At 42.5% G+C, this 25200-nt stretch overlaps 1 protein-coding gene across 1 annotated transcript in view; it reads right to left on the bottom strand.

Annotated features, from left to right (window-relative positions):
• Positions 1–25200, bottom strand: part of LOC124556234 (protein tyrosine phosphatase domain-containing protein 1-like) — a 375836-nt gene that overhangs the window by 157432 nt on the left and 193204 nt on the right. Inside the window, exons 6-8 of the mRNA XM_047130223.1 lie at positions 17163–17274; positions 16690–16891; positions 2102–2221 (exon numbers count right to left, since the gene is read on the bottom strand). Coding sequence (XP_046986179.1) covers positions 2102–2221; positions 16690–16891; positions 17163–17274 — 434 coding nt within the window. The remainder of the gene's footprint in view (positions 1–2101; positions 2222–16689; positions 16892–17162; positions 17275–25200) is intronic.

The following is a 25200-nucleotide window of genomic DNA, read 5'->3' as shown; positions in this document are numbered from 1 at the left end:
CAAACAGCAAAAATGCAAATGCCCTTGTTGTTGGTCACACACAATACATTTGCATCCCTGGATCTACATGACCTGAATGCTGGGCTCACATTGCTGAAAGCAACTGCCTCCTTAAATGAGGAGCCTATGTTTTTCATGTCAAGATGCCCAGGAACACAGTTGTATCAGGTCTACCACAAACACTAAGTGGCTAGTTTCCATCAGAGTAAATTAATTTGAACACTGAGAAAAGGCATGCTGGTGGGATGTCCCCACTCCACTGAAGGAGAAAGATCAACATTCAACCTCATCCTCATGAAGCACTGTACAGGGGACAGTTGTTAATATTATTTACTCCATAAAAGGCAAGGGGCTCACCTACACGGAGACACCAGAAGATGACAATCATACTTCATATAGTTCCATGGCACACACTGAAATGTGTGAAACAGGACCATCTGCATGACCCTACCTTGGGGTAGGGTAAAGAAGAGAGATCCCAGTCCATGAACCCTTATGTTCTTTTGATAGGAAGTTTGCATTGGCATCAAGCATAGTTTCACTGAATTGTCATTGTCAACATCCAGCCAGTGTCATGCAGGACTTTGCATTTCATGTCTTGCATCTCCTCTGTTAGCACTATACCTCTGTAGCACTTGAAATTTGTATAGCCTCTATAAACAATTTAAACACTTTTGTCCAAAATATTCAGTAAAATAAAATACAAGCTCACATTTTTGGAAATCATGATTTTATTGTATTTAAGTGTAATCAAAACAGTTCACATTTCTTTAAAGATTATGTCATTATTACATATTTTATTAAATGGCACTGAATGTTATTATAGCCAATGGTGACCTGTGCAGATTCGCTACAGCACACTGTAAACATCACACTAAAATTATACCATTTCTCTTTGACTGTTCGCTGGTATGCAAACAAAATGGATGGAAAAATGTTTTTTAGCATTATCCCTGTGATAAATAGAAACCAATGATGAGTGCTGAAATGATGATCAGTTACACTGTGATCAACTTAGAGGAGGGACACAGCTGCCTGTTTTCAAATGAGCATGCTCACCATGTGTTTGTCATCCCTGCCAGCATCAGTTCTGTATTTTTCTTTGAAAGTGCATGTAAAGCATTGTGCAAGCAACATGGCAAACTCTGTAGATGATCTCCTAAGGAGGCCCTTTTACAGTAGTTTTTTTGAGGATAAAGTGAGAGTTAAAGAGTTAGGTAGAGCTACTCTGAATTTAACTCCAACAAGGGGAAGGCATGGGACAGGGCTCACCGATTTGGCTCAAACTATGTGAGTAGAAGCAGGTAGATGCCCATTCCATGCACCTACAGTATTTCACTGGAATGGGCTGCAGGAAAATGCTCTTAAGAGATTAATGAGTAGAGTAGGAGAGATTTTTGAGCTATACTTGATTTGTCAGGACCATGGAATAGTGGTCAAGTGTGGTGACTGGCAATTCATCAGCTTGGTTTAAGTTGTCACAGCTAACATCTTTTTTTCTTTTTCTTAAATATATATTAGCTGTATTGTTTAACTATTAACTACAAAATTTAAGTAGATTTTAACAGTTCAATTTATATTTGTAAAATTAATATATTCAGTTTTGTTATGACTACTACCATTCTAAATCAGAAGGCTATAGGTGGTGGTAAAAAAAGCAGATATACGTGGAACTCTTGTATGAAAGTGTATGAAAAGATTTGGATCTGCAAGTGTGATGTTCTCATGTACTTTTTCTTCCATGTTTGTTATTTAGGAACACTGACGTGTCGGGTACAGGGGGACTGGAAAATCTAGGCAATATTAATGCATTAATTAAAACACTGTAGCAGAAATCATAAACATATATAAAAAACATACTCGATCTTCATTAGGTAAAACTAATATCACAACAATATTAAGTCACACCTATCATAATGACACAGTGAAAGATAATCTATTTATTTTTGTCATATTGTAGCATATTGGTAAAATTTTGCACGAGTCACCACTGATTGTAGCAGCTGTTTAAATGATAATGTGAACACTGCTTTCAGTAATTTGTAACACAATATCTATTCATCACCTTCAAATCTATTTTGAAAATAAATGTACAACTTACCGGTGCATCTTGAAGAACTAGGTGATATGTCAATTGAAACATGTTGTGATGTTTCACCTTCAGAACTATGATTTCCATCCATTTCTGTGCACAAACTTCTTGTAGAAGCAGATGAGTGAACTATAATCAATATCTGATTTTTAGAACAACAAAAACAGCGAGGAACATCCAATACTCATCTGTATAAGTTATTAACTTTAAACAATTCTATTACATTAGAATCTTGCTTATTTATTCTTTCTTGTGAACAAAGTAATAATAATAACGCAAAAATAAAGTTTATCTTAAGAAATTAAATCCCAAACCTATAAATTTAATGTTACAGGTGGTAGAACCATGTGTTCATAGGTTAATGAGCTACCCATTAGGTCTATTCATACAAAACTGATAAAATGACTGTTCTGTTTAAACTCCATAAAGACAGAACTTTCTAAAAATGCACAACAATTCAAGCGACAGTAGATGCAAAATCACACATTGTTCACTGTCCCCATTTCAATGCATCTACTAGACGCAGCCAACAATGGTGGAGAGGAATGAATTAAATAGTGCTTCAGATATCACATCTGTTCAGAGGCATCTAATGGTACAAAATATTATTAGCAACATGCAGCTGGATCGTTGGTATTTTTAATTCAAGTATTATTGATTTTCTCACTGAAATCAGTCATATGGACACAATACTTGTGAAAATCAATGGCAGTTATGCTGACTCACAGTTTCTATTACAATAACACCAACCATCAGTCTTCTTTGTACTAATTCTGGTTACCAATGTAAACAAGTTATTAAATCAAAAATGTAAGATGCTGCATTTTGTAGTCACCTAGTTATATGCTGACTTTGAGAATGTAGTATGGCGTGAAGACCCCACATGTTTCAATCACACCTCTAAATGTCATAACATGAAATCAAAGAGAACCATCATAAGTTCCTAAGGCATCTTAAATTGTACAGTAAACCACCAAACACAAACAGTGGTTACTGAAATCATCAAAAACACATTATCTATGAAAAATATTCCAGAGATGTTCAAAAGGCAACGTGTGAGGCAAATGTGAAATCCAAGGAATCTGTAGTAATTGTAATGCTATAAAAAAGGATTGACATTTCACACCACATGTGGCTGGTTCCTGGAATTGCCTAAATGTTTGGAATTAGTTTGTGGTCTACAACTTCCTGGTGAAGCACTTGCTGGCCAGATTGCCCTGAATATGTTGATTGCTTTTTGCAGAAAATGGCAACTGAAAACATAAAAGTTGCCATTCACAATGCATGCCATGAGTTGGCAGCCACCATAGCAATGTGTGAGAGGTTTGTAGTCATAATTACAGAATTAATTTAATTGAAGTGGAAGTCCTTTGAGAACATCGTATTTGCTACTCGGAATGCCTGCGATGGTAGCCAGATGTCCTTTTTTTATTTCTGGACAACTGATGCTGATGTTAATGGCATTAAAATGAGGACATACTCAGGTTCACAATTGCTGCAGGGCTGCAGCATTCGGACAGTACTGTGACTTTAGCTGTACAATCTGTATGGGCACAACAGTGAGTATTCTGTGCTGTGACCACAATGTATGCACCTCTCTTGAAAATAGCGCTAAAGAGTTACATCAATTTCAACAAAGAAGTAGCATTCACATTACAGCAATGTTCATGATTCAACATACATCACACAGTACCACCAATGAAACTATTTCCATTCAATAGAACTTCTTTGCTGCTTGAGTGCCAGTCATGGTCGTGTGTTGGTTAGGAGAAGGCCAGTTGAAGGCCTGCAACCAACCACTCTGTGCACTAGGCACACAGAACGTACTCCTGTGGTGCACTCTCGTGGTTAATCCGAGCACCCGGACTATAAATTTGTGAGTCAGTCTGGTGATTCGACCTGTTGTGCTGTCATTCAAATGGTTCTAAGCACTATGGGACTTAACATCTGAGGTCATCAGTCCTCTAGACTTAGAACTAATTAAACCTAACTAACTTAAGGACATCATACACATCCATGCCCGAGGCAGGATTCGAACCTGCGTCTGTAGCAGCAGCGCGGTTCCGGACTGAAGCGCCTAGAACCGCTCGGCCACAGAGGCCGGCTTGCTGTCATTTATTAACAGCACTCCACGTCGTGTTTTCCAACAGATTACGCTCGCCCAGATACCGCTGTTGTAACCCAACGTGCGCTACACAGTGTCGACAAGTTGTCTTGGGCTGCTCGATCTCCAGATCTGTCTCCAGTCGAGCACATATGGGACATCATTGGATGACAAATCCAGCGTCGTCATTGACCACCCAAGTGAAACAGGCATGGAACTTTATCCCACATGCTGATATCCAGTACGACGCAATGCAAGCGCGTATGCAAGACTGCAGTCAACATTCTCGCGACTGCAGCAGTTATTGATGCACCAGCATTTCACTTTTGCAATGGCTTATATCGCGTTGACATTAACCTGTGATCTTGCAATGGTAATCTCTTGGATATGTTACCTAGGCAAATGTATTCCCGAAATTTCATCACTCTACATTAATTATTTTTTGGTGTTGCGATATTTTCCCGTTACTATATTTGACACGTTGCAGTCGGTACAGTTTCTTTCTTGTTTCACATTCTCACCGTAACTGCTTCTTCTTTCACATTATTGGACGCTGGAATCGAACTTGCTCTGCAGTGATTCATTTTTTTAAATTATTTTCGCGACTGTTGAGTCCTATTTTTCGGCCACAGACGAAAACTGTCTTCCACGGTTTCCTTTGGGATTTTGTTATTCGCAGCATATGAAATTTGATTACAAAACGCGAAAATCACTGCTATCTTGTCTTTTCATATGTGTTGTTGCGTATTAGAGGTGCTATCAATGCAAGCATTCATAAGGAAAACTGTTTTCAAGCACACTCTAAGGGGGAAAAAAAAAAAAAAAACGAAAAGCGAAGCTCCACGAAAGATTTATCCGAATGGGCTGGAAATCGGTATTGTGGTGTACAAGTACATACAAATAAATGATTATAATTTCAGAAAAAACTGGATGATTTATTCAAGACAAAGAGCTTCACAAACTGAGCAAATCAGTAACACGGTGGTCCACCTCTGGCCCTTATGCAAGCAGTTACTCGGCTTGCCATTGATTGATACAGTTGTTAGATGTTTTCCTGAGGAATATCGTACTAAATTCTGTCCAAATGGCGAGTCAGATTTTAAAACCCTGAGCTCGTTGGAAAGCCCCGTCCATAATGCTCCAAAAGTTCTCAATTGGGGGCAGATCCAGCGACCCTGCTGGCAAAGGTAGGGTTTGGCAAGCACGAAGACACGCAGTAGAAACTCTCGCTGTCTGCGGTGTGGCATTATCTTCCTGACATGTAATCACAGAATGGCTTGCCATGAAGGGTAACAAAGTAAGGTGTAGAATATCGTCGACGTACCTCTGTGCTTTAAGGGCGCGGCAGACAACAACAAAGGGGTCCTGCTATTTAAAGAAATGGTACCCCATACCAACACTTCTCGTTGCCTGACCCTATAGAGAGCGATAGTCAGGTTGGTATCGTACAGCTGTCTGGGGCATCTCCAGACACATCTTCGCCACTCATCGTGGCTCAACTCGAAGCAAGGCTCATCACTGAAAACAGTTATACCCCAGTTATTCAGATTCCAGGACGTGTCTGGAGATGCCCTAAAGGCCTAAGCAGTGGTAGGATACCATCCTGGCGTCCGCCATACGGCCAGACAACCAGGAATCATGTTGTAGGATGCCATTTATTTTCATAGCAGGAGTTCTTTGGTTGTCATCAGCAGCGCCCTTGCAGCACAGCCGAACGTCGACGATATTTTACGCTCCGTTTTGTTGCCCTTCGTGATAAGCCATTCTGGGCTTACCATTCAGCAAGGTAAAGCACGTCCGCACTTGGCAAGAGTTTCTACTGCGTGTCCTTGTGCTTGCCAAACCCTACCTTGGCCATCAAGGTCACCAGGTCTCTCCCTAATTGAGAACGTCTGGAGTATTATGGGCAGGGCCTCCAACCATCTCGGAATTTTAACGATCTAACTCGCCAGTTTGACATAATCCGGCACGATATCCCTCACGAGGACATCCAATAATTGTATCACTGAATGGCAAGCCGAATAACTGCTTGCATAGTGGCCAGAGGTGGGCCAACGCAGTATTGACTTGCTCAATTTGTGAAGGACTTTGTCTTGAATAAATTATCCAATTTTTCTGAAACTGTAATCATTTATTTGTATATACGTGTATATCGTATCTACCGATTTCCGTCCCATTCGGTTAATTCCTTCGTGGGTTTTTTCTTAATGTATGTTATTTACTCACTAAAATAATTTTCACTGCTCTTTATTTATGGTGTTCGAGGTGCAGTCGGTGATCTGAATATTATTCGTAGCTATGCCCTAGACCCAAATTATAGTTACAGAAATGTGAATAAAACTCGTTGGCCTATACTAGTGATTTCTGGCCCTCATCAATGTAGTGGCAGCCGGCAACAATACGTCTTCGAAATGCGAACTGCCTTGGAGCCAGCCAGCTCAAGGAACACATCGGCTGGGCAAACGTAGCCGGACTGTCGCTAGTTTAATGGAGAATTAGTGGCATTGTAAAATACATTTGGCAGTTATGTGACCGTCGATTTACTTCCTGGAATGTCTCAGAATTATCCTCATAAAGTTACTCGATATTTTCTTGTGATTTAGATTAAATATTCTGAATTATTCTCTCGTAAGGGATGACATGGAGGTATCAAATACATGGTTTTCAGTCCAGAAAGCTCCTAACCACAGAAACTACAGCTTACGTCTTCACGTACACTGCTAATTCTCTAATTCTCTGTTTGTCCCTGTAGCGGAAGCGTGCGTTAGTTTTGGTTCTAATACCGCTGGAGACAAGGTTTTTACCTGTTACGCGAAAGAGCCACTAGCAGGCAGATGGACAATCAGTAAAGAACTCCTGAGACAACTTCTACCCCATCGTCTTGTCACTGCCTTCGATCTGTGCCCTGTAGATCTAAATGTGAAAAATTTGCTGAATTGCACACTTGTTAGTGTCTGTTTTTCTGCCTTTATCAATTGAATTGATTTAATAATTGTGGCACAGAATGATCTGTTAACTGGATTTTGTTGTTTATCTATCCTCCCTTGAGATCAAAGACAATTTGCCTGATAAATTAACCGCAATGTCCTCAGAGAATGTTCGTCGTCGCAGATCAGAGATAGAACAGATTAACATGATTTTAATAAGCTGCAGGAGCATCCAAGTGAAAGACCTAGAATTAGTATGGCTTACTGAAGGTTATACTGCACAGATAGCGTTAAGAACAGGAACCTGGTCGAAACCGAACGTTAATGACAACGAAATCATGAGTTCAGAAAAGTCGTATGGGTAGGTTGGTCTCCAATGGCGGCGGCGTGCTTATTGCAATAAAGAATTCGATAAAATCTAGCGAGGTTATCACGGATTTCGAGTTTGAATTAATGTGGGTGTAATTAAACATTAAAGATCGGTCAAAATGGTAACTGGCCGCTTTTATAGATCTCCTGGGTCAGGAGCTCTAGTGGTAGAGCTCTTCAGACAGAAATTACGGAATATTGTTAATAATTTTCCTGATTATGCCGTTGTAATAGGGGGGTGACTTCAGCTTGCCAGGTATAGATTGGGAGTGTCATGCTATCAAAACAGGTGCCAGAGACAGGGTTTCGTGTGACATTGTTCTTGATGTCTTGCCCGAAAATTACTTTGAGCAGACAGTTGGAGAAACAACTCGTGAGGGTAACGTCTTAGACCTTCTGGCAACAAACAGACCTGAACTTATCGAATAAGTTAACGTAGAAGGAGGTATCAGTGAGCATAAGGCTGTGATAGTATCTATCACAACAGGTCTTACATAGAATGTTAACAGGGGACAGATTTCAGAGTATCTGAGCAGTCAGCATCAAATATTCGGTGATGAGGACGAAGATGTGGAGAACAAATTACAAAAATTTCAAAGTCATCGTGCAAAATGCCCTAGACAAGTATGTTCAGAGTAAGGTCTTAAGGGACGGGAAAGACCCACCATGGTTTAACAGCCGTGTTAGAAAACTGCTACGCAAACAAAGAGTTCATCCCAGATTCAAGAGAAGTAAAAACCTAGCTGACAAACAAAAGCTGAACGAAGCGAAAATGAGCGCAAGAAGAGCAATGAGAGAAGCGTTCAATGACTCTGGAAGTAAAACTTTGTCAACCGATCTAAGTAAGAAACGTAAGATGTTTTGGTCGTGTGTAAAATCAGTGAGCGGGTAAGAATCATCTATTAATTCACTCAGTGTCCATATTGGCCCCGAAATGGAAAATAAAATAGAAGACCGAAATACTGAATTCGGCATTCCGAAACAGCGGAAGATCGGTCCTTGCTTTCAATCGTTGTGTGAACGTCGAAATGGTAGATACTGAGATAACCGATCACGGACTAGAAAAACAAATACAATCGCTTGCTAGTGGAAAGGTGTCAGGACCAGAAGAGACACCCATAAGATTCTACAAAGGTTATGAGAAATAACTTGCTCCCCTTCTGGCAGTAATTTATCGTAGATCGGGTGAGCAACGAAGGGTATTTAGCGATTGGAAGAAAGGGAAGGTTATTCCCGTTTTTAACAAAGGCCGTAGGACAGATGCACACAATTATAGACCCACCCACATTGTTGATGTCAATCTCTTGTAGAATTATGGAACATGTTATGTGCTCAATAATTATGACATACTTCTCGCGTAATGACTAAGAGGAGAAAATTTGAGAAATTAGAGCCAATACAGAGACTTACCGACAATCAATTTTCCCACGTGCTATTCGCGAGGGAACAGGGTTGGAGGGCTCAATTAGTGGTACAAAAAGTACCCTCTGCCACAAACCATTAGGTGGCTTTCGGAGTATGATGTAGATGTAGATGAGACTGCTAGATTTGCATACTTTCGTGTTAATCCTCTAACGCTGCTTCAGTATGACTGTAGACTGAAAGTAGAGACAGACCATATGGAACCCGAAAGTGCATATTACCCTGCTAATTTCGTGACAATTGGGGATACTTTGTTTCATTAAAAAAGACTTTTTCACTAGATTACCATGATAAGTTGCAATTAATTTTCATTGGTACGGTACATACTACATAGCGTTTTTCCGTTAGTTTATTGAACACAGCAGAAAAACATAAGAAATAAATAAATCAGCAGAAAAATAGTCTCACACAGTGTCTAAAACTGTCTGACAGTGTTCAGATAGTTTTTCGACACCACACCTATAGACAGTGTGTTGAGAGTAGGTCGTGTCCTTGCATGTTGTGCTGTATTAAGAGGCAGTAAAGCTGTGCAGTTCAGCATAACGATGAGGCGAGGGGTCTGGCGAATTGTGTAACTGACTGTACAATGGACAATATGTCGAAAGAAGGGCTGAATTATCCTTACAAAATATAGGAAAACTTGTGCAGTTTGAATGCAATTCACTTGAAAATATCGTTGTAAAAATCATATCACATCAGCTTTTAAATCTTCCCTGATATAGTGATAACTGTTGGAGCAATCACAATTGTCCATGATAATCAAGATGGTCCAGTCCGTATGGTAAAACATTGGATAATCCTGTCTGAGGGATGGTGCCATGGGCATTTGCAGAAATTTACCCAAGAGGGGGCACGATTCCAAAAGTGCAATTTTTTGTATTACTACATAGTTGAGATTCAGGTCTTTAATGTTTGTTAGTTATCCTACCAACAGTTTTTGGAATGTAGATTATTGGAACTGCTATACCTTAAAGGTAGGCATACTTCATTAATATGTCCAAAGTACATCTTTTGAAATTATTAATAGACGAATGTGCTCAAAATTCAACCACATTTTGTTTTTGATTTAAAAAAAAATAGAAAATGGTAAAAAAATCATGTTTTCAAAGCATTACTTTATAATGTTATGCACCATTTGCATTTACTCTTAGAAAATTCAATGAAAAGTTCTTATTAAAAATTATTTTCAAATGCGTTACACTTAGTGGGTTTGAAAAATAGTTGCCAAAATCAGATCCTTTACAAAACTAATCTAAATACTACTAAATAAAATTAGAAAAAGTATTAAATAAAAAATCTAATTTTGTAGTGGGTATAAAATATTTCACAAGGTTATCTAATTTCTCTGTGTTTGCATTGCTGAACCAAAGTTTCCTCTTACAGAATGTTCCTGTAGACTTTATTTCTGACAGTTTGGTTTCGTGTCGTTTAAGAAAACCAACTTCACCCCAGCAATTTCGCCTTTGAAAGGGCGTTCAATGTTATATCTCTCTGCCAGTTGTACAGCCCTTCTCTACAAGTCATTACGAGTCAACCCAAATAAAGAATATTCCACAGCAAGACAATACTAAATCAGTTCTTCTTCAAGATCTTAACCCAAAATTGTAGGTCTGCCTCTTCTTGTTTTTGCTACTTTCTCAGGTGTAGTGTATTTAATGTTGGACAACATCATAAGTGATTTTGGAAGATTAAACTATTTACTGGGATTCTTCTACCCTATCTTCCTTTAAGGAACTGTATCAATACATCACTTCCTTTGATCAACCTTCCCCATTATCCTCTTAGACTCTGCAAGAGAATTCCACGATAATAAGAGTGTGTACAAACACAGGCGGACTTTAAACATGAAAAAGCAAGGGATACAGTTTAAGCAACTGACGGGGGTCCAGTTCACGTGACTAAAGTCCACATTTTGTTAACAGAATAAATTTTTAACCAACCATCTTGATGCAATGGTTTGATCATAAACATTAATCATAAACCTTGTAATTCCAAAAAAAACATATAGGTCTAGAGGCTTACCTGCCAAATTCTAGGAGAAATAAAGACAATTCTAGCACAATGTAAAAGTTTTTTCGATTGTCAAGATGTTGTGGCCGCCCACTTCAGAAATCGTAACGCCTGCTGCATCGGCATCCCACTTCACATCCAACCAACACGGGATGCCCGCATCACAGGGCGTATATTCATCAGGAAAACCTACGTCGTCCGTGTTGTCCACACAAATATTTACCGGCGGCCACAACACAACACAACACAACACCAGGTCTTCACCAACGGCCACCAGGGACCGCTACCTGTTCGCGAAGCCTGCAGAACAGCTTCATCAGAGGTCGCAGCAAGCTCAGGAACTACTTTGATACGCCAGGCACGTGATCGCAAATAGTTTCGACAGATACATCCGCCAAACGGGCTTTATAAGGCGGCGTACTGTCAGCAAAGTGCAGTTCGACACACCGCTTGGGAGTATACCGAGCTGCCATCCCGGCAGCCACAGCCAGACGCCTCTTCTAGCTGGTCAGTCTCTTACAGATGGACTTGGTATAGTCGATGAACATCTTGATATTGTAGAATTGTTTGATTGTGATCTCTTTCCGGGAGAGTCGGGTCTTTTGTATTATTATTTGTTGTTGTATAATTGTGACGATCCGCAGTAGGGATCGAGTCTGTTGTCTTTTGGGAGATTGTATAATTTTTGGTGAGTGCAATAAATTGTTTTCGGACTTGTGTTTTCTGAATTTCTATTCTGCTAGCGCAGATACCTCACAAGACATGTAATGTCGAACTGACCAGTGACAAGTCAAGTGGGTGACTTGTACACCCCACTACACAGTGGTCAAAGCCTAAATACGTTTTACATTGGATCCCACTAGAGTTCGGAAGAAAGCAAAACCAAGAGACAAGGGATTCGTTTTATGTGGGGAGTCCAATTTACAGCACTTTTCTCTATGAATATCGATGTAGAAAACCTTCGAGAACAGCCATTAAAAAGTCGGTAGAAGAAACTCTCTAGGACTCAACGAAGATGGCCCTCATCTCGCTGGTTTGGAGCGTAATTATGTAGGCTTGCCAACTGAATGACAGAACTTATAACCCTTTGGAGCTTATAACTCTTTGGCTGGATGTCGTACTGGATTGCACCCCATATAGTTTAAGAGCCATTTACTTATTTTAAGAAGTCCCAAACACGTATCCAGCTTGATACTTCATCATTTTTTCCTCTCTTCCAGGGAAGAAATTGGTATTTCTTGACAAGCTGCGACATGGTCGCGAATCGAACAGTAACCTGAATATAGAATAAATTTCCTTTGCTTCACGTCTATCGTAACAAATGTTTTTGTCCTCAGACTACCAGTTTCGGTCTATGATGACCATCTTCAGATCTGTTTTATAAAAACATATACTTTGAACAGTAGTGCTGCTGACAAGATGACTCTTGCATATGCTGTTATTTATACATATTTGACGATGCTGGTGCTGATTTTGTGTTTAACATTTGACGATGTCACCATGGCTTCAGTATATTAGGACATGTTTTCATAAAACAGATCTTAAGATGGTCATTATAGAGCGAAACCAGTAGTCTGATGACAAAAAAATTTATGACCATAGACGTGAAGTAAAAGAAATTTATGGTATTTCTTGTGCATTTGGGTCCACAGACGAAGTATAGGATAATACACTTATGGCATGGCATGGCCATGTTCTTCACACTCTACTGAAATAGCTCTATGGTGTAAAAGTGTATAAAGTCTGGGGAAGCGTTGATGGGTCGAATGTAAACCTACAGTCCCGGTTAAGGTCTGCGACAGGTGAAGGGGCTGTTCTTATGGATATTGGGGACGGCTGTAGTACAGGTATATTTCAGCCACGTTTATACAGTGCTATGTGTTGGAACTGTTCGTTTGTGTAGCTCATTAAGAGCTGCGCAAGAAAGCGAGTGAGAAAAGATCGGGTACTCTATTTCTTCAGTATTCTGTAAAGGTCCACACCCCCATTGTATAACAACGTCGCCACGACAAGAAACTGGTATAATCCCCGTTAGAAACTCAACAACATAGTATTTATTAAAGCTACAGTGTTTCCCCTTGCATTCTGTATCGTCAGATCTGCGGTTGAGAAGAATCAGGGCGTTCTGAAAAGTAATGCCTCCGAAATTTTTTATGTGAAACGTATTAAGGTTTTTTCAATATAATAAACGTTATTAACATTCTACATCTTCATTATTAATGTTTACATACTTATTTCGCAACGTAGCAACCCGTGCGATGAACACATATCTTCCAACGAGAGAGCAGTTTGCTGATACCGTCACTGTAGACTATTGGACTTCGTTGACGGGCCACAACGTCACCTCTACTTGCACCGCTTCATCACTGTTAAAGAGAACCCTTTGAAGGTATTCTTTAAGTTCTGGAAACAGATGGAACTCAGATGCAACCAAATCCGAACTGTATGGAGGATAACCAAGGACAGTCAACTCAAGGCGTCGGATTGCTGCAGATGTCGCAGCTGGTATTGTCATGCTGAAGGAGAGGGTGCTCCATGTGCGGACAAACTCTTCGTATTCGCAATTCTATTACAGCAGCTGTTTCTCATGCACCGACATAATTACGCTGCACACTGTCATGTTACACGCTACAATACGGAGCCCTCTAGCAGCAGAGAGCAGTAAATTTGTAGACATGAAGGTTAAAGATGTAAAATGTTAATAACGTTTGTTTTATTTAAAAAGCTTTAATAATTTTTACATAACAAGAATCGGAGACATTACTTTTGAACACTCTCTTGTATTTCAGAAATACTTCAGAGTTCTGTAATTAAAGAACGTCTACCTCAGATTTCAGGATGGGGCAAGTGCCGCCACTTGCTCTCCCCCCTCTTTCTTTCCTCCTCCCCTCTCTCCAGTTGACACCTATGAATGGCATCTCTCACACAGTATCTTGAGTACAGTCAGTAGGTGAATACTGCAGGCTGAAGCATGACTTGTTTTAAAAGAAAACTTCTTACCAACTGACCGGCCACTCTTTGGGCCATGTACAAGTAATGTGTTAAAATATTTCCTATAAAACAGTATTTCTTCAGTACCAGTACAACATTTTTAGTTAAATTTAAAAGCAGTGAAGATCGTTGACACTAATGGCGCATAAAGCTTAATATTCACAGTTGCCCAATTCCCCCTCCCCCTAATGGAAATACACTGAAGAGCCAAAGAAACTGGTACACCCGCTTAACATCGTGTAGGATCCCCGCGAGCACGCAGAAGTGTCGCAACACGACTCGACTAATGTCTGAGTAGTGCTGGAGGGAGTTGACACCATGAATCTTACAGGGCTGTCCAGAGATCCGTAAGAGTACGAGGGGTGGAGATCTCTTCTGAACTGCACATTGCAAGGCATCCCAGATATGTTCAATAATGTTCGTATCTAGGGAGTTTGGTGGCCAGTGGAGGTGTTTAAACTCAGAAGAGCTTCCATGTAGCAATTCTGGGCGTGTGGGGTGTCGCATTGTCCTGCTGTAATTGCCCAAGTCTGTAGGAATGCACAATGAGCATGAATGAATGCAGGTGATCAGACAGGATGCTTACGTGTCATCTGGCAGAGTCGTATCTTGACGTATCAGGGGTCCCATATCACTCCAACTGCATACGCCCCACATCATTGCAGACCATCCACCAGACTGAACAGTCCCCAACTGACATGCAGGTCCATGGATTCATGAGGTTGTGTCCATAGCCATACGCGTCTATCCGCTCGATACAATTTGAAACGAGACTCGTCCGATCAGGCAACATGTTTCCTGTCATCAACAGTCCAATGTCGGTGTTGACGGGCCCAGGCGAGACGTACAGCTTTGTGTCGTGTTGTCCGAAAGCCCATATCGATGGTGTTTCGTTGAATAGTACATACGCTGACACTTGTTGATGGCCCAGCATTGAAATCTGCAGCAATTTGCGGAAGGATTGCACTTATGTCACCTTTAACGATTCTCTTCAATCATTGTTGTTCCCATTCTTGCAGGATCTTTTTCTGGTCGCAGCGATGTCGTAGATTTGGTGTTTTGCCGCATTCCTGATATTCACGGTACCCTCGTGAAATGATCGTGCGGGAAAATCCCCACTTCATTGCTATCTCGGAGACACTGTGTCCCATCGTTCGTGCGCCGAATATAACACCACGTCCAAACTCACTTTAATCTTGATAGCCTTCCACTGTAGTGGCAGTAAACGATCTAACAATTGCACCAGACACTTGTTGTCTTATATAGGCATTGGCGACCGCAGCGCCGTATTCTGCCTGTTTACATATCTCTGTATTTGAATACGCATGCCTACACAAGTTCCTTTGCCGATTCAGTGTATCACAAGATTTTTGCGAACAGTGGGCTCTTTCAAAAGTTTGGTTTAACAGTTCAGACACTCACTATTCAGCAACTTGTCTTCATCGAAATGTGAAATGGTCTACCAAAAGATTGAAATTTGGTACGTACTCCTTACCGTGTATGAATTCTGCCAAACATGGGATGTTACAGCAGTGGCATCATTGCAGACTGGAGTAACAAGATGAACGATACACGTGAGATTCAACTGGACATTCAGACTGAACGAACTTTTAATAGAATCGAGGGAGTGGTTTTTCCAGGTGCAAAGGAAAAATATAGGTTATTCTGTGGCAGTTTTATTGCGCCTTGAGAGAATATAAGCTTTTAGGGTATCTGACGAACGGTAAAGGGTAACAGTTAAGTGGAGATTCAAATAATTCAACCGACGTATCTCAGGACTAAAACTAGTCACTGGCTGAGCATGGGGACTGCATTACTCTACCAGGCGTGGGTCCAAATTTGTCAGCTGACATTCGGTGAATAAAGTAGCATGCACTCTCAGAAACGGGAAAAAATTTAGAAAATTACAAACTATGTTTAACACAGGATACTTTTCAGGTGCTTGTCTGAGGGCCTGTTCACGTGGACGCGGCTGCAGCCTGACCCGGGCTTGCAGGAAACATTCAAGCCAGAAAAAGGCGCCCATTCGCAGACTGAACATACCTACTGCCAACAGCGAATCTAACAAGATTCGCCAGTCCACAAGAAGAACCGGCACACCGCAGGAAGTCAAGTAAAGAAGACAGGGAGGGAAAGGCCCTTCACTAAGAAAACATTAAATGGAAAACTGAATTTCCCGAACAAGGGTGGAAACATCTACGAGTACAAACAACAGCATTCTCGAACAATCCCATTCCTTTCCCTCTACCAACCAGTCCTGGTATGCCGTGATACCTATACCAATATATCTCATCAACTATACGCCTACACGAACTCAGTATCTTCTCCCCATACAATTTCGACAGTTTCCCTCTCCCAGATAACGCAAACTACTCTGACATTTAGCCTTCCTACCAAATCCAGAACACTCCCTACCCTTCCCCACACCAAGGCCCCCTCTTCCCTTTAACCCTTTCCTACACATTGCTCCTCATAACCATGGTCTGGCGCCCACCCCATGTTTCTCTGTTGTCCATCCTCCCATATTACATTATGGTATCTTAGGAAATGGACACATGCAAACATGTTACATTATTACCCTGGAAGGTGGTTAAAGCACAACACTTTCGTGACCATGGTACAAAGCAAGTAACAATCACAATACCAGTCACTGGTCGAGAGAAAAGATATGATGTTTCCCCTATTACTAAACAAAAGTGCAAGATAAATCTTTAAGATAGGTTATAGGAACAAATTATACAGTGAACTCTTCTGGTTTCATCAGTTGTACTTACTCATACTTGCTGACGACGAATCTTCACCCTCAGTTGATGATGATTTTGATTTCTTGAAACTCAGTCTGCTTTCTGAATTGATCCTAGATACAAAAAATGTCTTTGTGAGAGGAACTTTGCTCTCGTCTTGGGCGGAAGATTTAGTGAAATAATTTTGGCAGCTGCACAACTGTAGCAGGCGCTCACATATCACGAACACAATCTGCAAAATGTAACCTCCATGACATTCGCTGCATCATTTCTCTGAAATACAGCTACTTCCATGCACAGATTTTCTTCATATTGATCAGATAGAATCACTACGAATTTTCGTACATGAAGGAATGTTTCAGAACGTGTCTCGATTATTTTAGTCAATATTCGTTCGCACAACTCGTTAATGCTAAAAGTTTGTTCAGGAAATGTGACATTCAGAATACACGAATTAACTAGCATAATGTGATCATGTTTGCTATGATAATAATTTAACTTACTTTCGGCAAATGGCGAAACATCCTCGCTTCATACCCGTGTAGCAAGATATTTTGGCGAGCTAGATACTGTTTGAGATTAAAATCGTGGCATTTTCCATCTTTGAGCAGATCCCTGAAATGAAAGCAGTTTTTAAAAACTTTGTTACAATTTTTCGATTTGTTGCGAGATTTCTTTTTCCCAACGAAATTTATAATTATCAGTACTGGAATTTTTGGCAACACTGATCCACCAGAAAAGTATATATTAAAAGAAGATAATCACAGAATTAAATGAAACTGGAGGGTGGAAAGGTATCCGATTTATATATGCGATGAATCCAAGTAACGAAGATTTCTTCAATACTGTACTGAAGAAGTCAGGCTGTAGCCAGCCTCGTGTTTCATTCTTTCTCACTTAGCGCATTTAGTTCCACGAAACAATAGGTCTAATTGATCGATAAATTCCTATGTATATGAAAAGAGCGGCATTATCGGCGAGAGTGCGTGATGATAGCGGAGGATTTCCTTTAACTTCCTTTAATTCCAAAACTTGCGTTGAATTGATTCTTCTTGCAGTTAGCGGGGAGTGAATACATGGGCTTGGCAAATTTTCAATCGCTTGCCCTAACTGAGCGAGGCGAGGGGCTGGAAGCGCGTGCCGGTGGGTAAACGGCAGACGCCCAAGCGCTGGTCAGAAGCCGCCCGCTGTCGCATTCATGTACGTTTCGAAGCAAAACAGTGTACGAAATTCGTACAGGATGATAGGTGGGTTGTTTCATATTAATTAAACAGTCGCTGTGTCATGACCTCTTGGTCATGATTTTACTCTTTGGGATTCTGTTTCTCTTTACCCTTTAACCTCTGAATGCAGTCATCACCATAAATTTAATTTCGTGAGCAGTAGTCAGTTAAACGACCCCGACATGCCTCGTCTCTCGTCGTTGATGTAAGTTTTGCAGCAAAATGGTGTACTAAATTCGTACAGGATGATAGGCACAGAACTGGATCGCAGTGGGGAACACATCTTCAGTGGCGAGACTCAATGAGTGTTAGTAGTAAATCAGATTTACTAGAGCATTAGCCCCAATGACGTCTTGCAATACCGCAATATTTTTCGATATACATACTGATTAACACCCCACAGAGGTCAAAATCATCGTAGATTAATAAACCTGACTTAGAATTTCTTTAACTAGAAGAAGTGTGCTCCCTGCCGCCGTTGGATAAGCAGCTGCAGCAGCAAGTCGTATACTCCTAGCTCACTCATTTGTTACATAGTTTAATTCTTAATTTCTTTGCGTGTTTTTGGTACTTGCATTGTTTAATTCATAAATTTCGGGCGTATTATAGTATTTGAGAGTTGTAGCATCGCGTTTTAGTACCTGAATAGTGTAAATTCGAGTAGTCGTTTGTCTACTGTTTTGTTTTGAACGGCCAGTGTCGGTTGGTCGCAGTCAGTGTGCTCCCTGCCGCCGTTGGATAAGCAGCTGCAGCAGCAAGTCGTATACTCCTAGCTCACTCATTTGTTACATAGTTTAATTCTTAATTTCTTTGCGTGTTTTTGGTTCTTGCATTGTTTAATTCATAAATTTCGGGCGTATTATAGTATTTGAGAGCGTAGCATCGTGTTTTAGTACCTGAATAGTGTAATTTCGCTTAGTCTCCTTCCGCCGCCGAGCAGTGTCAGCAGTGCGCAAGTAGCAGCATTACTGCATTTACTAGGCAATCTTGTATTTTAATAACCGTTTAAATTTTGTCGATTTGTTTGCGCTCTCTGTAGATTAGTTCAAACGTTCTTTGCAAAACAGTTTTTAGCATGGATAGGGACTGCAACTGCTGTGTTCGGATGCAGGCTGAGTTGGCATCCCTTCGCTCCCAGCTTCAGGCAGTGTTGGCTTCGGTCACACAGCTTGAGGCTGTTGCCAATGGGCATCACTGTGGGGGTCCGGATGGGGGTTTGTCGGGGACGGCCAGCTCGTCCCACGCATCCCCTGATCGGACTACGACTGTGGTTGCCCGGGATACTGCCCGCATTGAGGCTGATCCCTCACCTGTGGTAGAGTGGGAGGTCGTTTCAAGGTGTGGCAGGGGGCGAAAGACATTCCGGAGGGCTGAACGGAAAGCCTCTCCAGTTTGTCTGACGAACTGGTTTCAGGCTCTGTCTCAGGCTGATACTGATCTTCGGCCTGACATGGCTGCTTGTCCTGTTCCAGAGGTTGCCCCTCAGTCTGCAAGATCCGGGCAGTCGCAGAGGGTGGGCTTACTGGTAGTTGGGAGCTCCAACGTCAGGCGCGTAATGGGGCCCCTTAGGGAAATGGCAGCAAGAGAGGGGAAGAAAACCAATGTGCACTCCGTGTGCATACCGGGGGGAGTCATTCCAGATGTGGAAAGGGTCCTTCCGGATGCCATGAAGGGTACAGGGTGCACCCATCTGCAGGTGGTCGCTCATGTCGGCACCAATGATGTGTGTCGCTATGGATCGGAGGAAATCCTCTCTGGCTTCCGGCGGCTATCTGATTTGGTGAAGACTGCCAGTCTCGCTAGCGGGATGAAAGCAGAGCTCACCATCTGCAGCATCGTCGACAGGACTGACTGCGGACCTTTGGTACAGAGCCGAGTGGAGGGTCTGAATCAGAGGCTGAGACGGTTCTGCGACCGTGTGGGCTGCAGATTCCTCGACTTGCGCCATAGGGTGGTGGGGTTTCGGGTTCCGCTGGATAGGTCAGGAGTCCACTACACGCAACAAGCGGCTACACGGGTAGCAGGGGTTGTGTGGCGTGGGCTGGGCGGTTTTTTAGGTTAGATGGCCTTGGGCAAGTACAGAAAGGGCAACAGCCTCAACGGGTGCGGGGCAAAGTCAGGACATGCGTGGACCAAGCAGCAATCGGTATTGTAATTGTCAACTGTCGAAGCTGCGTTGGTAAAGTACCGGAACTTCAAGCGCTGATAGAAAGCACCGAAGCTGAAATCGTTATAGGTACAGAAAGCTGGCTTAAGCCAGAGATAAATTCTGCCGAAATTTTTACAAAGGTACAGACGGTGTTTAGAAAGGATAGATTGCATGCAACCGGTGGTGGAGTGTTCGTCGCTGTTAGTAGTAGTTTATCCTGTAGTGAAGTAGAAGTGGATAGTTCCTGTGAATTATTATGGGTGGAGGTTACACTAAACAACCGAACTAGGTTAATAATTGGCTCCTTTTACCGACCTCCCGACTCAGCAGCATTAGTGGCAGAACAACTGAGAGAAAATTTGGAATACATTTCACATAAATTTTCTCAGCATGTTATAGTCTTAGGTGGAGATTTCAATTTACCAGATATAGACTGGGACACTCAGATGTTTAGGACGGGTGGTAGGGACAGAGCATCGAGTGACATTATACTGAGTGCACTATCCGAAAATTACCTCGAGCAATTAAACAGAGAACCGACTCGTGGAGATAACATCTTGGACCTACTGATAACAAACAGACCCGAACTTTTCGACTCTGTATGTACAGAACAGGGAATCAGTGATCATAAGGCCGTTGCAGCATCCCTGAATATGGAAGTTAATAGGAATATATCTGTTTAGCAAGAGTAATAGCAGGCAGATTTCAGACTACCTAACAGATCAAAACGAAAATTTCTGTTCCGACACTGACAATGTTGAGTGTTTATGGAAAAAGTTCAAGGCAATCGTAAAATGCGTTTTAGACAGGTACGTGCCGAGTAAAACTGTGAGGGACGGGAAAAACCCACCGTGGTACAACAACAAAGTTAGGAAACTACTGCGAAAGCAAAGAGAGCTCCACTCCAAGTTTAAACGCAGCCAAAACCTCTCAGACAAACAGAAGCTAAACGATGTCAAAGTTAGCGTAAGGAGGGCTATGCGTGAAGCGTTCATTGAATTCGAAAGTAAAATTCTATGTACCGACTTGACAGAAAATCCTAGGAAGTTCTGGTCTTACGTTAAATCAGTAAGTGGCTCGAAACAGCATATCCAGACACTACGGGATGATGATGGCATTGAAACAGAGGATGACACGCGTAAAGCTGAAATACTAAACACCTTTTTCCAAAGCTGTTTCACAGAGGAAGACCGCACTGCAGTTCCTTCTCTAAATCCTCGCACAAACGAAAAAATGGCTGACATCGAAATAAGTGTCCAAGGAATAGAAAAGCAACTGGAATCACTCAATAGAGGAAAGTCCACTGGACCTGACGGGATACCAATTCGATTCTACACAGAGTACGCGAAAGAACTTGCCCCCCTTCTAACAGCCGTGTACCGCAAGTCTCTAGAGGAACGGAGGGTTCCAAATGATTGGAAAAGAGCACAGATAGTCCCAGTCTTCAAGAAGGGTCGTCGAGCAGATGCGCAAAACTATAGACCTATATCTCTTACGTCGATCTCTTGTAGAATTTTAGAACATGTTTTTTGCTCGCGTATCATGTCATTTCTGGAAACCCAGAATCTACTATGTAGGAATCAACATGGATTCCGGAAACAGCGATCGTGTGAGACCCAACTCGCCTTATTTGTTCATGAGACCCAGAAAATATTAGATACAGGCTCCCAGGTAGATGCTATTTTTCTTGACTTCCGGAAGGCGTTCGATACAGTTCCGCACTGTCGCCTGATAAACAAAGTAAGAGCCTACGGAATATCAGACCAGCTGTGTGGCTGGATTGAAGAGTTTTTAGCAAACAGAACACAGCATGTTGTTATCAATGGAGAGACGTCTACAGACGTTAAAGTAACCTCTGGCGTGCCACAGGGGAGTGTTATGGGACCATTGCTTTTCACAATATATATAAATGACTTAGTAGATAGTGTCGGAAGTTCCATGCGGCTTTTCGCGGATGATGCTGTAGTATACAGAGAAGTTGCTGCATTAGAAAATTGTAGCGAAATACAGGAAGATCTGCAGCGGATAGGCACTTGGTGCAGGGAGTGGCAACTGACCCTTAACATAGACAAATGTAATGTATTGCGAATACATAGAAAGAAGGATCCTTTATTGTATGATTATATGATAGCGGAACAAACACTGGTAGCAGTTACTTCTGTAAAATATCTGGGAGTATGCGTACGGAACGATTTGAAGTGGAATGATCATATAAAATTAATTGTTGGTAAGGCGGGTACCAGGTTGAGATTCATTGGGAGAGTGCTTAGAAAATGTAGTCCATCAACAAAGGAGGTGGCTTACAAAACACTCGTTCGACCTATACTTGAGTATTGCTCATCAGTGTGGGATCCGTACCAGGTCGGGTTGACGGAGGAGATAGAGAAGATCCAAAGAAGAGCGGCGCGTTTCGTCACCGGGTTATTTGGTAACCGTGATAGCGTTACGGAGATGTTTAATAAACTCAAGTGGCAGACTCTGCAAGAGAGGCGCTCTGCATCGCGGTGTAGCTTGCTCGCCAGGTTTCGAGATGGTGCGTTTCTGGATGAGGTATCGAATATATTGCTTCCCCCTACTTATACCTCCCGAGGAGATCACGAATGTAAAATTAGAGAGATTAGAGCGCGCACGGAGGCTTTCAGACAGTCGTTCTTCCCGCGAACCATACGCGACTGGAACAGGAAAGGGAGGTAATGACAGTGGCACGTAAAATGCCCTCCGCCACACACCGTTGGGTGGCTTGCGGAGTATCAATGTAGATGTAGATGTAGAAATACACTCTGCATCTTATAAATCAAGGAAAATCATAAATGAAAGTTGTGTGTCGATTGCTGTCAAAGGTAACTGAAGTGTTGAATACCTAAACGCCACAAATAAAACATGGAAACAGTTTAGAAGTAAAAAATGGAGTGTGTGTCTGGTATTGCACAAATAACGTCAATAAGCAATGTAATTGTTCTGAGCAGCAGTTCAGCGCACTGCGTGACCACAGCGTAGCTTGCTTTCAGCGAGTAAGCCTTGTCAGCACTGCCATTGCAGCGAAAACCATCGACGGCTCACTTTTCCATTTCACAGAAACCATCTACAGGAGTCCACAGACAAAGGAACAAATTTTTGTCGAATCGAGAGTGGCTCAAAAGAAAAATTTCAGTTAGACGCAGGTGTGTCTGTTTCCCTGATCAATAAAGACATCTACAGATGCCTGCTTCGATTTTTCTTCTTAGGACGGTCAGGAACATCCGGTGCTTGGTGGGTGCATTTTGCCAGAGACTTTTTGCAATGTTACAAAATGTATTTCATTGCATGTGCTATGTTCTAGAAACTGTGCAAATATTTTTGGTTAGACTTGGTTGATTTGTTCAGTCTGTGCATACGATACAATCTGTTACAAATCAGTGTTTCAGAGCCAGTGTTTCTGAGTTGCGTAATAAGTACAGTGCATCAGGATTAGGAAGGAATAAAGATTTTGAAGCACACAGTAGTTACAAACAATGCGCAACCACTTTTTTAACGTGCTGGGCCCGTCCCCTACGCTATACGTAAGCAAGTTGCTCAGGAATGGTAACGATGGAAAGACAGTGGGGTGAAGCAACCTCTTTCTGCAAGTCGGTGGGCATCCCCATTGGTCATACTTAAGGCGCCACCAGGAGGTTTACATCTTTTTGCTGATTTCAAATCTATCGTAAACTGACAAACTGTCATGGATTCATTTCCTCTCCCACGACTGGAGAAATTAATGGACAGATTGGGACAGGGCAGATTCCTACCCAAGATTGATTTACGTTTACAGTTCCTGATGGACGAACAGCCCAAGTTATAGAATGAAATTTTCACTCTACAGCGGAGTGTGCGCTGATATGAAACTTCCTGGCAGATTAAAACTGTGTGCCGGACCTAGACTCGAACTCGGGACCTTTGCCTTTCGCGGGCAAGTGCTCTACCAACTGAGCTACCCAAGCACGACACACGACCCGTCCTCACAGCTTTACTTCTGCCAGTACCTCGTATCCTACCTTCCAAACTTTACAGAAGCTCTCCTGCGAACCTTGCAGAACTAGCGCTCCTGAAAGAAAGTACACTCCTGGAAATTGAAATAAGAACACCGTGAATTCATTATCCCAGGAAGGGGAAACTTTATTGACACATTCCTGGGGTCAGATACATCACATGATCATACTGACAGAACCACAGGCACATAGACACAGGCAACAGAGCATGCACAATGTCGGCACTAGTACAGTGTATATCCACCTTTCGCAGCAATGCAGGCTGCTATTCTCCCATGGAGACGATCGTAGAGATGCTGGATGTAGTCCTGTGGAACGGCTTGCCATGCCATTTCCACCTGGCGCCTCAGTTGGACCAGCGTTCGTGCTGGACGTGCAGACCGCGTGAGGCGACGCTTCATCCAGTCGCAAACATGCTCAATGGGGGACAGATCCGGAGATCTTGCTGGCCAGGGTAGTTGACTTACACCTTCTAGAGCACGTTGGGTGGCACGGGATACATGCGGACGTGCATTGTCCTGTTGGAACAGCAAGTTCCCTTGCCGGTCTAGGAATGGTAGAACGATGGGTTCGATGACGGTTTGGATGTACCGTGCACTATTCAGTGTCCCCTCGACGATCACCAGTGGTGTACGGCCAGTGTAGGAGATCGCTCCCCACACCATGATGCCGGGTGTTGGCCCTGTGTGCCTCGGTCGTATGCAGTCCTGATTGTGGCGCTCACCTGCACGGCGCCAAACACGCATACGACCATCATTGGCACCAAGGCAGAAGCGACTCTCATCGCTGAAGACGACACGTCTCCATTCGTCCCTCCATTCACGCCTGTCGCGACACCACTGGAGGCGGGCTGCACGATGTTGGGGCGTGAGCGGAAGACGGCCTAACGGTGTGCGGGACCGTAGCCCAGCTTCATGGAGACGGTTGCGAATGGTCCTCGCCGATACCCCAGGAGCAACAGTGTCCCTAATTTGCTGGGAAGTGACGGTGCGGTCCCCTAGGGCACTGCGTAGGATCCTACGGTCTTGGCGTGCATCCGTGCGTCGCTGCGGTCCGGTCCCAGGTCGACGGGCACGTGCACCTTCCGCCGACCACTGGCGACAACATCGATGTACTGTGGAGACCTCACGCCCCACGTGTTGAGCAATTCGGCGGTACGTCC

The sequence above is a fragment of the Schistocerca americana genome, chromosome X (genome assembly GCF_021461395.2).
Source record: "Schistocerca americana isolate TAMUIC-IGC-003095 chromosome X, iqSchAmer2.1, whole genome shotgun sequence".
Lineage (NCBI taxonomy): Eukaryota > Metazoa > Arthropoda > Insecta > Orthoptera > Acrididae > Schistocerca > Schistocerca americana.
This window is presented reverse-complemented; position numbering and strand designations above follow the sequence as displayed.